Source organism: Monodon monoceros, unplaced genomic scaffold, assembly GCF_005190385.1.
Source record: "Monodon monoceros isolate NGI ecotype Baffin Bay Population unplaced genomic scaffold, NGI_Narwhal_1 Super_Scaffold_1, whole genome shotgun sequence".
Taxonomy (NCBI): domain Eukaryota; kingdom Metazoa; phylum Chordata; class Mammalia; order Artiodactyla; family Monodontidae; genus Monodon; species Monodon monoceros.
Window position 1 is genome coordinate 73,161,744 of NW_021703765.1, and position 13,574 is coordinate 73,175,317.

General features: G+C 55.4%; 1 protein-coding gene across 3 annotated transcripts in view; it reads right to left on the reverse strand.

Moving 5' to 3' along the window:
- Positions 1-10,594, reverse strand: part of TBX5 (T-box 5) — a 48,605-nt gene extending 38,011 nt beyond the window's left edge. The window contains exons 1-5 of one of the 3 annotated variants that reach the window (XM_029229541.1): positions 9,988-10,594; positions 5,751-5,935; positions 4,035-4,129; positions 1,803-1,922; positions 823-970 (exon numbers count right to left, since the gene is read on the reverse strand). In XM_029229541.1, coding sequence (XP_029085374.1) covers positions 823-970; positions 1,803-1,922; positions 4,035-4,129; positions 5,751-5,897 — 510 coding nt within the window. In that variant the 5' untranslated portion in view covers positions 5,898-5,935; positions 9,988-10,594. Of the gene's footprint in view, positions 1-822; positions 971-1,802; positions 1,923-4,034; positions 4,130-5,750; positions 5,936-7,662; positions 7,794-9,987 lie in introns of those variants that run through there. The other 2 variants (XM_029229551.1, XM_029229559.1) reach the window with 2 other exon arrangements.
- Between the last annotated feature and the right edge of the window lie 2,980 nt (positions 10,595-13,574).

A 13,574-nucleotide genomic window follows, 5' to 3' on the forward strand; every position in this document is an offset into this window, starting at 1 on the left:
GGGGGAAAGCTGGAAGTTGGGAAAAAAACAGATAAACCCAAGAGCGTCGAGCTAAAAGGGGCAGGAGTACCGGAGTTCGCCTCTGGTGGGTTGGTTTCCCCATCTGTAAAAGAGGAAGCAGGGGGCCTCAGGTCTCCCTTTCAGCCAGAACATCCCCATAATATGGCAGGATTTGCAAGGAGGTAGGTAAGGTATACAGCTCCCATCGTGGTCCAACCACTGCAGTCTGTGCTGAGTACCTGCCGAGCTATAGGGCCCATGTTTTCTGCAGGACTGAAACACTACTCCCCACCCCTAATCACAGATGAGGCTGAACGAACAGGAATTCCAGGCCCAGAATGAGCTGCCTTAGTCACCCCATGACCCCTGTCCCTCAGCAAAGGCAGGTGGGTTGGGTACTGGCAGCAGGGATGCAGGGTGAGAGCCCCAGGCCAGGAGGCCTAGGGGGCTCGATTGCCAGCCACCCAGGAAAGACACACCCAGAGCGTGGACTAGTGGACCACAGGGAGGACTGCAAAGGGGAGATGTCTGGGTAGGAGAGAGGTGGAGACAGCCAGGAAGAATTAGAAGGTGTGAGAAATAAGAGAAAAGGAAAGAGAGATGAGAAAGAGGAGAGAAGGGGGAAGAGAAAGGAAGGCCAGGTCAAGAAGGGAGAGAGAGTAAAAGACCAAGGCAGGTGAAATGGAGCAAAGAAAGAAGCATGGGTGGGCGTGAGGAACGAAGAAGAGAGAGACAGTCCTGGAGAAGAGGGAGAGGAGAGTCAGGTGAGGAAGAGAAGGTGTGAACCTGAAGATACAAGGAAGAGCTGCACGAGGTACTCACATGCCCAAATGGGTCCAGGTGGTTGTTGGTGAGCTTGAGTTTCTGGAAGGAGACGAGCTGCCGCATCCAATGCGCCCCAGTGGCCGGCGAGTCCGGGTGCACGTAGAGGCGGCCCGGCATGGCGGGCTCCGCTTTGCCCGTCACAGACCTAGACCAAGGAGAGGCGCCACCCCCCCTAGACTTAGTGCACCGCGGTGCCGGCTGGTTCTTGAGCAAAGCAACGGCTGCTGACTACGAGAATGATCTGGAAATGGCCTGACCCTCAGGTCTTGCTTGGGCATCTGCAATGCCAGATGCGCAGAAAGCCTGGAGCTGGTGTCCAGGCGAGCGCTCCCACCACCACCGCCGCCCGGCTCTTTCTCCTTCCACCTAATTCCTCCCCCAGCACCAAGGGCGCCGTGGGGAGCCTCGCAGCGTCTCTCTGCCCATGAACAACTGGCGGGTTCTGGAAGCCTGGATGTGCAAAAAAGTCTCGGGAACACTCCTTGAGGGCTTTCCAAAGGGGCTTCGTCTTCAAGCCTCTGCACTCTTGGCAGCCGCGGGAGCAACGTACCCAAGGAATGCTCCTCTCCTCTCTTGCCTGTCTAACTCAAATACCCCGGACTGATTTTGCAATTTCATAAAAAAGGCATGTTCAAAGCAGGTAACTCATAAAAAATAACTGTTAATGGTTTATGCCCCCAGAAATAGCTCCAACGCTTGGTAACAATGCCCTTTTTAAAAATCCACAACCCTCCAGTGCAGCATCAGACATAGGCACTTTACTTCCTCTGATCCTCAGTTTTCTCGTTTATAAAATGGGGGCTAATGGCTGCTCTTTTTTTTCGCAGGGTGAGGTCAGGAGGATGCAGCGGAAGGGGCAGCAAAAACCTCTAGCACACAGTAGGAGCTCAAAACAATGTTTATTGGTTCAGTGGGGAGAGGGAAGTTTGGTCTGCACGGTCCTCCCTGCCTTCCCCGCCAGCCGCTACGGTGCCTACCATTTATTATCTGCGAACTTGTATCTGTGGTCGTCGGCGGGAACGATGTCCATAAGAAGAATGTACTTCGTTTTGGGATTAAGGCCGGTCACCTTCACTTTGTAACTGGGAAACATCCGCCTAGGACAGACGAGGAGGAGACACAGAGGCAGAGGGAATTAATGCAAACATTCTGAGCGTCCACAAATTTTAATGGAAGAATCGATCGTGGAAGAGAAACGCGGTCCCTGCTCCGCTCTTGCCAAGATCCATCCCAGGTTTCCCTCCAAGTTATGGGGAGGAGAAAGGCCAAGAGATGAGAAAGCAGGCTGGGACTATACCTATCTACAAGAGGAAATAGAAAGCAGAAGGCGAGGACTTCTACAGACTGGTTTCGAGGAAGCCCTGAAAGGGACCCCTCATTTCAACTCTTGCTAAAGACTCTTTTCAGAACCAGACACCTACTTTTTAAATTTGGGGTCAGGAAAAGGCTTGTTAAAAAAAAAAAAAAAAGGAAAAGAAAAAAGTTGGCTTCCTCCGCCCAGCCAGGTGCTTTGGGCGCTCTGAGCAGCGCTGCGCGTCACGTGGGCACCCAAGTGGGTGCTCCCTGGGGCTGCCCGCGCGTGGGTGCCCACGGCACGTCCCGGCTTCACTCCGCCCCCAGGATACAGCTCGGTGCGTGACCTCTGACACGAGTGTCGCGCAGGAATTTCTCCCTAAATGCCCCCACCGCATCTCCGAGGCGCCTGGCACTCCTCCTTAGAGAGTCCAAACGCTTTGGCCCTCCTCAAAGAAATTTAGTTTCGGAAGGAACCGGGCCGTGCGCGAGGATCTGGTGCTTGGAAGGAGGTTCCGCCGCCCCGCGTGTGCCGTGCCCGGCTCCCTCTCCGCGCACAGGCACACCCCCCGTCTCCATCCGGCCTCGGGAGGAGGGCGCCCCGGAAAGCAAGCCTTCCCAAGGCCGCCCGGGGCGCAAGGACCAGTTGCTGGAACCTGGCTCGCTCAGGGATGGCGGGAAGGGGTGAGTGGAGACCTCTCCCTCTGGCCTTGGAGCCTCGCCTCGCGGTGTTTATCTGCCCGAGCGGGCGCGCCTGGAGGCGGAGGCGCCGGAGGCTTCGCAGGCCTTTTATAGTTAAATCCCGTTGGCTCAGGCTTGGGAGGGAAAAAGGAGGCCCCGGCCGCCCTTTCCTTCCTCGGCGGAATGGGAAGAGGACCTGAGTTCTTTGGTATAAACAGAACGCGCCTCCTGTTCGCTCGGGCCGAGCGGGGGAGCACACATTGTTTAATTTCAAATAATAATAAATGTCACTGTTGTCAGTTTATTGCGAGAGGCTTGGGCTGCAGAAGCGGTGGGCGTCTGGCGAGGCGGCTCTACCCGCCCCTTTCACACACTCGGTGGCTTCGGCCTACCGGATGCTCGGCTTCACACGCCTGCTGTGCGCAGACTGGGACTTTCTGCCCTCAGGGACGCGGAGGGCCAGTCCAGCACAGGTAGGGACGTGGCGGGGTTGTCCCCGCACCCGGGCGCACTCAGACGCTGAGACACCGAGTTGCACGACCCTCCTACCCCCTCCCCCAGAAGTCTCGCATTTCTAGCTAAAACTGTGAGCTTTCAAGAGGAACTCCGGGGTGAGGGTCTTGATGAAACGGCCGTGTTTCTCGGTGTCTGTATATAGAGCCCGGCGTAGACCGGTTCCCTTTCAAAGGCTTCGCCTGCTTTCTATAAACAATGAAAGAGGTAGCGAATACATTCAACGATTCCGAGTTTGGCGATCGGGTGGGACTCTGGAACCGCTCCAAGGTCAGGGAGGGTGGGAAGGAGGGTCTGGGCCAGGAATCGAGTCTGAGATCCCATGAAACCCAAACCCCGTCTCATCTCTGTGTGTCTCTGCAACTCTCTGTTCTCCCGTTGGCTCTCCCACCTCATCCCTCCTCTTATTACTAATCCATCCAGATAGCACAGCCTCCCAAGCTCTTGCTTCTTCTTATATACGAGGTGGAAGAAACGCCCAGGTCCCTGAGTTGAATCTTTCAGGCTTTTCCCCTCACAATGGGACATCACTGGAGGAATTCACCGTTCTCCTCTTTAACCAGAATAGGGTCAAATGAAATATATTCATATTCGCTCGCTCTCGCTCTGTCTCTCTCCCCCTCCCTCTCTGTTTCTATTCTCCCCTTTTACTGGTCTCCCACACCTTTCTTAGTCTCTCCCACAAGTTCCCTGTACCTTCTCCACAGAGGTGACCATCTCACCTGCCAGCCTTGGTTATGATCATTTCCGTGCCCACTTCGTGGAATTTCAGCCACAGTTCTCTTTCATGGAGAAACACCTTGATCCCTTCCATGCCCTATAAGGAGAGGAAAAGTCAATGAGCCTTCCCTCCCCAAACTCCCCCAAAACACAGAGCTTTCTCTTCCTTCCCCCTCGAGCCAGTGGGCTCATAGGCTGAAAACTGCCCCCAACCCATTGCAGCACTGTCTGGGCTCTGGAGCAGCCCCTGCCCTGTGTATGCTCTCTCCCGGGCAGGTCTTAACCCCACAGTGCAGAGCTGTCTCCTTCTAATGCCACCAACACAAGGCTAGAGAAAAAAAACCCAGCCATCAGGGTGTTCCAGAATGTGCATGGGGAGGACGGGGCTGAGAAAAAAATGGGATCAATCCCAATGCGCATTAGCCAAGGGGCAGCTAAAAGGAAAAAAAGAAACCCAGCCTCAATCTTGAAAAGCCCACCTAGGATCTTCTTATGTAGACACCCAGATGTCCACACGAAAATAGACAGATGTGCACTGTATATATGCGTGTTTATTCTCACCATGGCAGTGCATATGTAGACACAGGTGAAATATAAAATTTTAAATATTTATATAATAGGTTTCCACAATCCCAAACAAAAATTAATTCTCAAACGTCTATATTAACATACCTCCTAGGCCTTCCTCACATCCAGCTTCGTTCATTTCAAGTTGTTTGGATTATGGGCAAAGCGATTTAACATTTCTACTTTCAACTACAAGTTATTTTACAAAACCCATACCAAAAAAATTACATACAAAGTCTTCGTTTCGCAATAATTTGTAAACGTCTAACAAGTACATTTGTTTTCCCCTGAAAGAAAACCTCTTAAGTTTCTGAAAATGCGTGCCCACTGTCTCACTACAAATATACGCGCATCTTCCTGAGGTGTGAAGGGCAAAGGAGAGAGACAATGAAAAAGCCAGGAAGGACATCTAAATTCCAAAGAAGGGTTTTAGCTGTGTGCAAATATCTTTTCTGGTCAAGACACCCCGCTTCCAGCCCTCTGACACCCCATTCCAAAACCATCAAGGTCTGCGGACGACGCCTTGAGCACCCAGGGCGCCGGGGGTGAAGGGCACAGGGCGAGAGGCGAGGCTTCACGCTCGGCTCGGGCCCAGCTTCCAGCCAGGCGAGCCCGGGCTCCCCGCGCCCTCCCGGCCCAGCCATGCGTGCTCCCCGCCGCCGGCCCCGCGGAGCCAGCCCACCAGGTCCCGGCCGCCAGACAAACGGTGCAGCGCGCGAGGTTGCGCGGTGGCGCGGAGGAGGCGGGAGGAGGCGAAGGCTACGAAAGATCTGAAGAGGGGTCAAGCCATCGCTCATGCCGGCCTGAAGCGGCCGCTGACCCGACCCTTAATGAGGCGTTCAAGCCGAGTTTACACCTAGTGTAGCAGGAAAGAAATGATCTGGGCCATTGTTCGCTGGCCCCAAACAGCCGGATCTTTGAGGCTCCCCTAACAACTTCAATGTATTTCAAAAATCCTCTGGCCGTAAAGATAATCGTCACAATAAAGTGGATGGGACTATACCGGCATTTAGGGAGGCACGGCAGGGAAGGGTGGAATTGAGCAAGGATGAAAAGAAAAGGGGCAGATCATGGGCACTGCCCACCCCCCTTGCCCAAACACTCGAAAGAGGGGCTTTGGTTCCTGCAAAGGGCCCCGAGGCCCTTCTTACCTGCTGGGTGAAGGCGGCCTGCGGGGACGACGGGGACTTGCTGGGGGCCCCTAGCGCGCTCTCGGGTTTTGAGTCACAGGGTAGATCCTTGGAGTCTGGTTCCAGGGGTGTGTGAGCCAGGCCAAAGCCCTCGTCTGCGTCGGCCATGATGAGCCCGGGGCCCTGTGACCGCTCGGGGTCCTGCTCTGAGGACGAGAAGGAAAGAGAAAGACAGATGGCGGGGGACGGGTGGGGGGGGCGCAGAGGAAGAAAAAGAGAAGGTTGGAAGCACAGTTCTGGTGACAGGAGGGGGCAGTGACTGGCTGCCACCCGCAGTTTCCAGCTACCAGCGCCTCCGTCCCCAGCTGAAGGAGGCTGCAGAAGGTCCCGTTATGATTATCATTACTATTACTTTAAGACCACGCACAGCCTCTTGCGAAAGACCCGCGTCACAGCGGGAGGAGGCGAGGCCCGCATCTCCCCTTCGCAGGCTCCCCCGCGATAAGCGAGCTGCCCGTCAAATTTGTCTGGACTTCTGGGAGAGCCAATAAAGATAAGGCCTGGGTATTTTTGGAAGCCATTGGGTACGAACCAAAAACAAAACAAAACACAAACCCGGTGCCCTTCTGAGATTTTTTTTTTCTTCATCAAATTACAAGAGGCCAGCAGAGCCCTGTTTATGAAAACTCACAAGAGGAATATTTTTCTGCAGCAGGCAAAATGCCTGAAATAACCCGCCTCTCGCAAAAACCAAAAACATAGGAAAGGAAAGAGCTGGAGATCCAGAAACCAGGTCTTGAGAATTCACGTTCATCTTCTATCAGTCACAGGCCTTGAAATGAAAAGTCCTTTAACATTGAGTCCTCCCCTTTTCCCCAACCGTAAGCAACATGAAAAGTAGAAAGGAGCCAAACAGAAAGGGCAGGAAAGCGGCGGCGCAGCGGTGCGGAGGGCGGCGCGCGGCTGGGTGCCGGAGGCCAGCGCTGGGGGCGCGTTCTCCTCGTTTTCTCGGCTCTCCAGCCCGAGACGGGCATTTTGTCGAGCGGCCTGGCCGAGAGGAGCTTCTCCGAGCTTCCGTCGGGCCTGGCTCGCTGGAACTGCAGGCCCAAGCTCGGGGTTAGCGACGCCAGAGTGGTGCCCGGATAAATCCTGGGCTTCCGGCGTTGAACCGTCCACTGAGGTCCGACACAACTTGCAGAATGGCCCGGGGTTACAGGCATGTGAGGTTGGAACACACAAAATAACAGCTGCAGAACGGTTCAAGCCTGGAGGAGCCTGCCTCCTGCTCTGATCTCCTTCCAACATCCTCTACGTTCCCAAGTAGGGATTTCCTCCCTCAAAAGCCGGGAAGACTGGGAAGGAGGCGCAAGAAATGCATCCCCCCTCCCCCAAATCTTAGCAGCCGCTTGGGCAAAAAGCTGGATCCCACCCCGGGTCTGCAGTGGCCGGAGACCCAGAAATGGTGCCGAGGAGAAGATCAGCTTCTGAGGCCCGACTCCCACCCAAGCCGCCTCTTGCACCACGCCCTTGGGGTTTGGGGGAGGCGGTGATAGGAGCCCCCGAAGCCTGCTCATAACAAAAGAAAGTGGGGCTGGCGTGCCCCACGTGCGCTTCCATTTCACCGCCGGCCGCAGGGACAATCCCACCGCGAGCCCTGGCCGGGGTCCCGGGGAGCTCGGGGCTGGCGGGGCCGAACGAGATGCGGCTTGACAGAACCGGGCCGCGCGTCCTGCAAACCTCAACGCCTCTCCCCCAGCCCCGGCCGCCTCCTCGGCTCCACACACCGGACAGCTCCGGGCCGCGCAAAATCTCCGCGAGCCGGGCCCTGCAAAATCCGAGGCCAGTCTTCGAGTGCCGCATTCCGCGCCTCCATGAGCCGGCTCGGCCGGCGGGCTCCCTCCCCAGCCTCCCGGGCCATCTGCGGAACTGTTACCTCGCTCGGTGAAGCCGGTGCATTCACTGCATCCCTTCTGGCTCCTAGCAGGGAAGCCGGCGGCGAGGCGGGGGCGCGGGCATGGTGGCTCCGGGGTCTATGGGGGGGACTGCTTCCCCAGACCAGCGGCTACCGCTGCTTACAAAGGAGGACCCACCGCGGGAGCCTCGGCAGTGACTGCCCACAATTCAACACACACCTCCTCCGCTTGCGCTCGCGCTCCCTGAAGACTTCCAAGTCGTCAGGCGCCAGAAGGGCTCCGAAGGAAGCAAAACAAGCAGCCTCCGGGAGCACCTCCAATAATATAATCTCAGTGCCCTGCTTCTCCCTTGTGCCCACAGGGAGGGAAAACTGGGAGACAAGAGGGAGCCTGGGAATGGTCGACGTCCTTTCTGAGCGCAGCTTTCAGGGTTAAAGTTCCGGAATCCGAGGTAAGAGTGGTCTCTCTCCCTCTCTCTCTCTCTGTCTCTCTCTCTGTGTGTGTCTCTCTCTGTCTCTCTCTCTCTCTCTCTCTCTCTCTCTCTCAGAAATACAAGCCGACTCAGCTGAGCTCGGTGACGTTGGGCTGCCTTGATGCTTACAAAGTACTGAAATTGCCTATCCAACTAGCTCCCACTGCACGCCGCCTGCCTCTGTCTGTCTCTCTCTCTCTCCCTCCCCTCCTCCCTCCTCCCTCTCCCTTCCCACTCCCTCCCCCAACCACCTTTTCCATTAGATTTCCCGAACACTCAAATCACAACACGACTCTCAAACCCAGACCTCGAGATCACCCCCTCCTCTCCACCCGCTCTCCAACCTCCATCCATCTCTGCTTCTCTGAGCGCGGCTCGGAGGCTGCAAAAAATCCTGCACAAATCATCGCAAACCCGCTCGGCTTCTGCCCGGGAAGTAATCTGGGTGACGCGGCTGTGCAGAGAACGGAGTAGGAACGCACGAGGCGTGCACACACGCGCTGGGAGCCTCCTCTGCAGCCTCGTCCGCGTTCTCTCTCCACTGCTGACCTCAAGACGGAGAACTGCCTGACCCCGCCTGGCCCAGCCTGCCGCCACTAGCCGCCCTGATATCTCCCCCCACCCCCACTCATCACCCCGACTCTGAGAGACTCCGGGGTGAAGGCAGGGTGAAGGTGCGTGGGGATGGGGGCCAAGATCAAAGATGCCCAGAAATCGCCCTGCGCTCCCACCCCCTCAGGGCCACCAGACCTCCCGTGCTGGAGGTGTACACAAGGCAGTGCCCAGTTTTATTAAAATAATCAAACAGTCACTGGGGGCTGGCTGGGGTTTTCATCTCCACTCGCCTCCTCTCCCTGCCCTCCCCCTATCTGAAATGTATTATTTTGAGGGTCGAGTTGAAGAGGTCAATAGAAGCATAAACACAGTCAGTAGGTCTTAGCCTGAGCAGACCCAGCTTGGAAAGTCAAGAATTAGTGCTTGGAACAAACATCAGGGTCCCCGTTTTTGTTTCTCACCCATGTCTCTGTCACCCTGTTCTTTTCTCAGCCTCTGTCTAGAGATTCAAGCCTGCAGGCCAAGGTCTGGGGAGAGGAATGGAGGGAGGAGAACCGCTAGGGAGATCTGAGGCTGCCTCAGTGCCATCCTCTATGGCCCCGGGAACTAAAATCCCAGCGCAGGCCTGATGCATCGCTGCAAAATTCCTAAGTGGATTGTCCAACCCTAAAAGTGGAGCAACTGGGGAGAAAACCAACCCAAGCATTCTCTAGAGTTCTCACTCCACCTTCCAGGTTTGTTTTCAAACAGCCTTTTGCTGAGACAGCTTATTTATTTGTGAAAACACCCTCACCCTTCCAAAATGTCAGCTCAGAGGACTTTGGGCTCGCTCAGGGGGCGACCCCCGGCCAACGACGGAAAACAAACATGGCTTCAGGAAAAGCCTGCATCTCCGCATCTCTGGCAAAAAGGAAGGGGAAATCCAGAAAGAGCTCTCCAATCCCTTTACATTCTCAGAGATTTGCGGATAAAATAAATTCCCATAAATATTCTGCGGGTCCCTCCCGAGAGGGAGAATCTGTACTTCCCCAAGTAATTGCCTGGCCCAGATTCACTTAGTTTGTGAAGTGCAGACTCTGCGGGCCACCAAGTTAAATTGGGATTTTGAAATCTCAAGGGCGAATCTATTCTTGCCAGGTGACACTCTTGCGAGCAAGAGGGTGCATGCTTATTTCCACGGTGAAAAAAAGAAGCAAGGCTGGGAGTGGAGTGGATTCATCAAGGCCGAGCTGGGGAGGGAAGCCAAGGGGCCGTGGGCAGGCCAGTGCTAAGAGAATCCTCTACCCCCCACCCCAGAGCTCTCCAGGGCGACACTCACCTCCAAAAATCCTACCTCTTCTTTACAGCGCAGATGCCGAGAGTAACGCCTCGCTGGGAGGGGTGTGTTCAGATGAAGAGTTTGGAAAGGACCCCTCAAAAGAGACCCCTTTTAGGCCAAGCCTTCTTCCAGCGTCTTTCAAGAGTAGTGTGTACCTCCCAGCTCGAAGTTGGTTTGTGGTCTTCGACAAATTAAATATTACTGTTTATTACCAGGCATACCCCAATAAAATAAAGAGGCAACCAGGCGATACCGACTATCTCACCAGCCGCTGCACCTATAAGACTTGGAGACGTCACGAGTCACGCAACCGGCCCGCGCGCTGTCACGCTCGACTGGGGGGCAGCGGCGGGACGTTGAGTCCTCTCCGTCTTCGCCTATCACTCCCGCCCGGGTCTGCGCAGCCACAAGTCTCAGACGCCTGGGCCACGGGAATAAATAAAGAAATAAACAGATCCAACGCTCTCTGGGGAAATGGGGGTGGCGGACATCAGCCACAAATAGAGACAAGATCGATTTGCTTAGGGAGAGGGAGGGGGTCTTTTGGCGAAGGGAGGTGGGAGCCCACATCAGCCCATGGATTGGAAAAAACCCGAGTTGGCGGGGGCTGGGGGGGGCGGTTGGAATCGAGGTCTCTCGCAGGAGGTAAGAGTCTTCTCATTATTTAAAAAAATTTTTTCCCAGGAGGAGCTCTCAGCATATGACCATTGAGGCGCCTCTCTAGCTGATTAAGTTTGGGACGCGATAACTCACTGCCCGCTTGCCGGCGTGCATAGAAGTAATTACTGGGTTAATCGCGGAGGGGAAAAGACACAGAGACGTTTGGAGCAAGAAAGAGTCGTCCGCAGCGTTTCTCGCTTAGAAGAAGTCCATTCTGCGAATCCTCCTTTAGCTAGGTCGGGGGATGCAACTGGTCCCAGCGTGGCCCGGCGGGGGCGGGGTCCGGGAGGGTGATTTGTGCAGAGAAAAATTGTAGTGCCGGGTCCTGCAGAGGGACGAGGCGCTCTATTTTGTTTTGTAATGACGATTATTATTATTAATATTAGTCTCGTCAGGGGGCATACCTTCTAAGCAGCCGCGTGGCGGATGCGCACAAGCTTTTGCGCGCAACTGGAAACACACTAGGTTCAGTTGCGAAACGTACCGCATAGACGCCCCTGGCGGCGCTGAAAGGAGAGCTAGGCCTACCCAGCACCGAGCGAGCGAGCGAGCGAGCGCCCGGCCTTCTGGAAAGGGTAAGTTCCCCTCCTAGGGGCCCCGAAGGAGCCGGACATCGCACTCTGGACTTGCCCGCAGCTTCGGGGTTCGAGCCTGGGTTGCGCGGGTGCCCCCAGCCCCACCCCACCCCCCGGGCTTTCCGAAGCACGGCTTGGCCCCAGGCCGCGTCTGTCTGGGGCTGGGGCAGCAACAAAAAGTGCAGGAACGCAGTCGACCGGGCAGTCTCTGGAGCTAAGGTCTGGCCCGCGGGGAGACCTGGCAGTGGTTTCCAGCGCCGGACGCGGGCGCCCGGGCCAGTCGGGCCGCAGACTCTGCTGCTTCCAGCAAGCAGAACCCGTGTCTCTCCCCTCGGCCAGGCCGCAGTGACTTTCCCGAGCTTCGCTTTCATTTCCCAAATTATTAATAGTTATCTTTTACCCACTCCGAGGCCCTTTGGGTGCAGCGTTTGTTCCCAGATGCCCGAGAGCGCAACCCCAAATCCTTCGCCCAGAACCTGGAGATGGGTTTCTATTTGACCTCTGGGCCGAGGTGGGCCGGAAACGGAGGCCTGGGCCCCTACGAGACTGGGAGGGGAAAGCGAAACTCCGAGCGGGGCGAGCTCTTTTCCGTTTCGCTCTTTTCTCTCGCATCCCTGGCGCGGGCCCCGGAACGACCCGGACCGACTCACAAAGGATTCCGTATGCTCAGCTTCCGGACCCGCTATCCCAGAGGGTCCGGAGGCCGCACCGCTGGTAGAATAAACTGAAGACCTCAACTAGGTTTGAGAATCTCCATTATTTCTCCAGTCATTGGACAGTTAACTTGAAAGAGAGGCTTCGATCAGCAACCTCCCTTCCTTCTTTCGGAGGACCGATGCTTTCCCCGAACTGCCACCCCCATCCCTACCCCCATCTCCACCCCCACCCGCGCTCGGTTTTCTCCCGAAATGTGTTTTCCTCATTTTGCAAAATTCCTGCCTTCATTTTAATATTGCAGTGGATAGGGAAGCAGAGGTTCCTACGTTAAAAATCGAAAACAATAAAAGCAAGGGCGACCGCTGTTGATCTTTTTCCTTCACTCTTGCTTTCTACTTTTAAGAAAGTCGCATTCTGGGGCTTCCCTGGTGGCGCAGTGGTTGAGAGTCCGCCTGTCGATGCAGGGGACGCGGGTTCGTGCCTCGGTCCGGGAAAATCCCACATGCTGCGGAGTGGCTGGGCCCGTGAGCCATGGCCGCTGAGCCTGCGCGTCCGGAGCCTGTGCTCCGCAACGGGAGAGGCCACGGCAGTGAGAGGCCCGTGTACCGCAAAAAAAGAAAAGAAAAGAAAAAGAAAGTCGCATTCCAAACCACCGTATTTCTTTCCTCCCAAAAGAGAACTCGCTTAAGAATTCACCCCATTTCCGTTTCTCTCCGAGATGTGTCCCCGCCTGACTCGGATCTCTATCGAAGGCAAAAAGTAGGTAGAAGTGCAGATGGGGCTGGGAAAATTAAGAAGAATTATAACAACAGTAGAAATGATGGCGAAAGCAAACTTTGACTAACTCGTTTTGCAGAAGAGAGGGTCAGACTGAGGGTGGGAAATTCCCTCGTTTCTCAGGCGGTCACTTTCCCTGCTGCCTAGTTAAATATGGCTCTGTTGTATTTTTTTCCAGGACTGCAGTATCTTCCTTCCCAATGTTTTACTCGGTTCCTGGTTTCCTCCCTTTTGACCAGAAGTATCCGGGAATACTGGCGGTTATGATTATTTCAATATCCACTATTCTCCAATATTTCCACCAAGAATTAGTTTTGTTACTTACTTTACTGATCAGGCATGTTGAAGTTGCCCCCTGTGCTTTGGAAATATTCCCCTCCCTCCACTCCCCCAAGTTTGGTGGACGAGATTTCCCCACGGCCACCACCACCCCAGTCATGTTAATGAAATAGGAAATGGCTACGGGCGGGAACTTCATTCGAGAGGCTCAGCCTGGAGCATCTCAGCGCTGGAGATGTGCAGAAGAACAGAGAAGGCGGTGCCACACTTGGATGCAAAGGAGCCCCTGTTGCTGCTGCGTCCGCCTTGGCAAGTCCCCAGTGGAAGAGAAGGGCGAGGGTCTTGAGCTGAGAAAACCTGGATCACACACACCCCCCATTCCGTAGGCTGCTCTGAGCCTGAGAACTCCAATCGTACCCGCAGCCTAGAACCTGTAGAAAGGCCTCCTCATTTAGTCACCACGTCTGCAGGGTCACAATGTCCCCACAGCCCCGAAAGGAGTTGGGGGGTGGGGAAGAGACTACATTCCAGGGCTCTGACCCTGGAAAGATAGAGATTTAGGCTAATACCTCCAGGTCTGGGATGCAGGCGGGATGGGGAGCGGGAGGTGGCTGTCTGGACACTCCCTCCCTCAGCTGG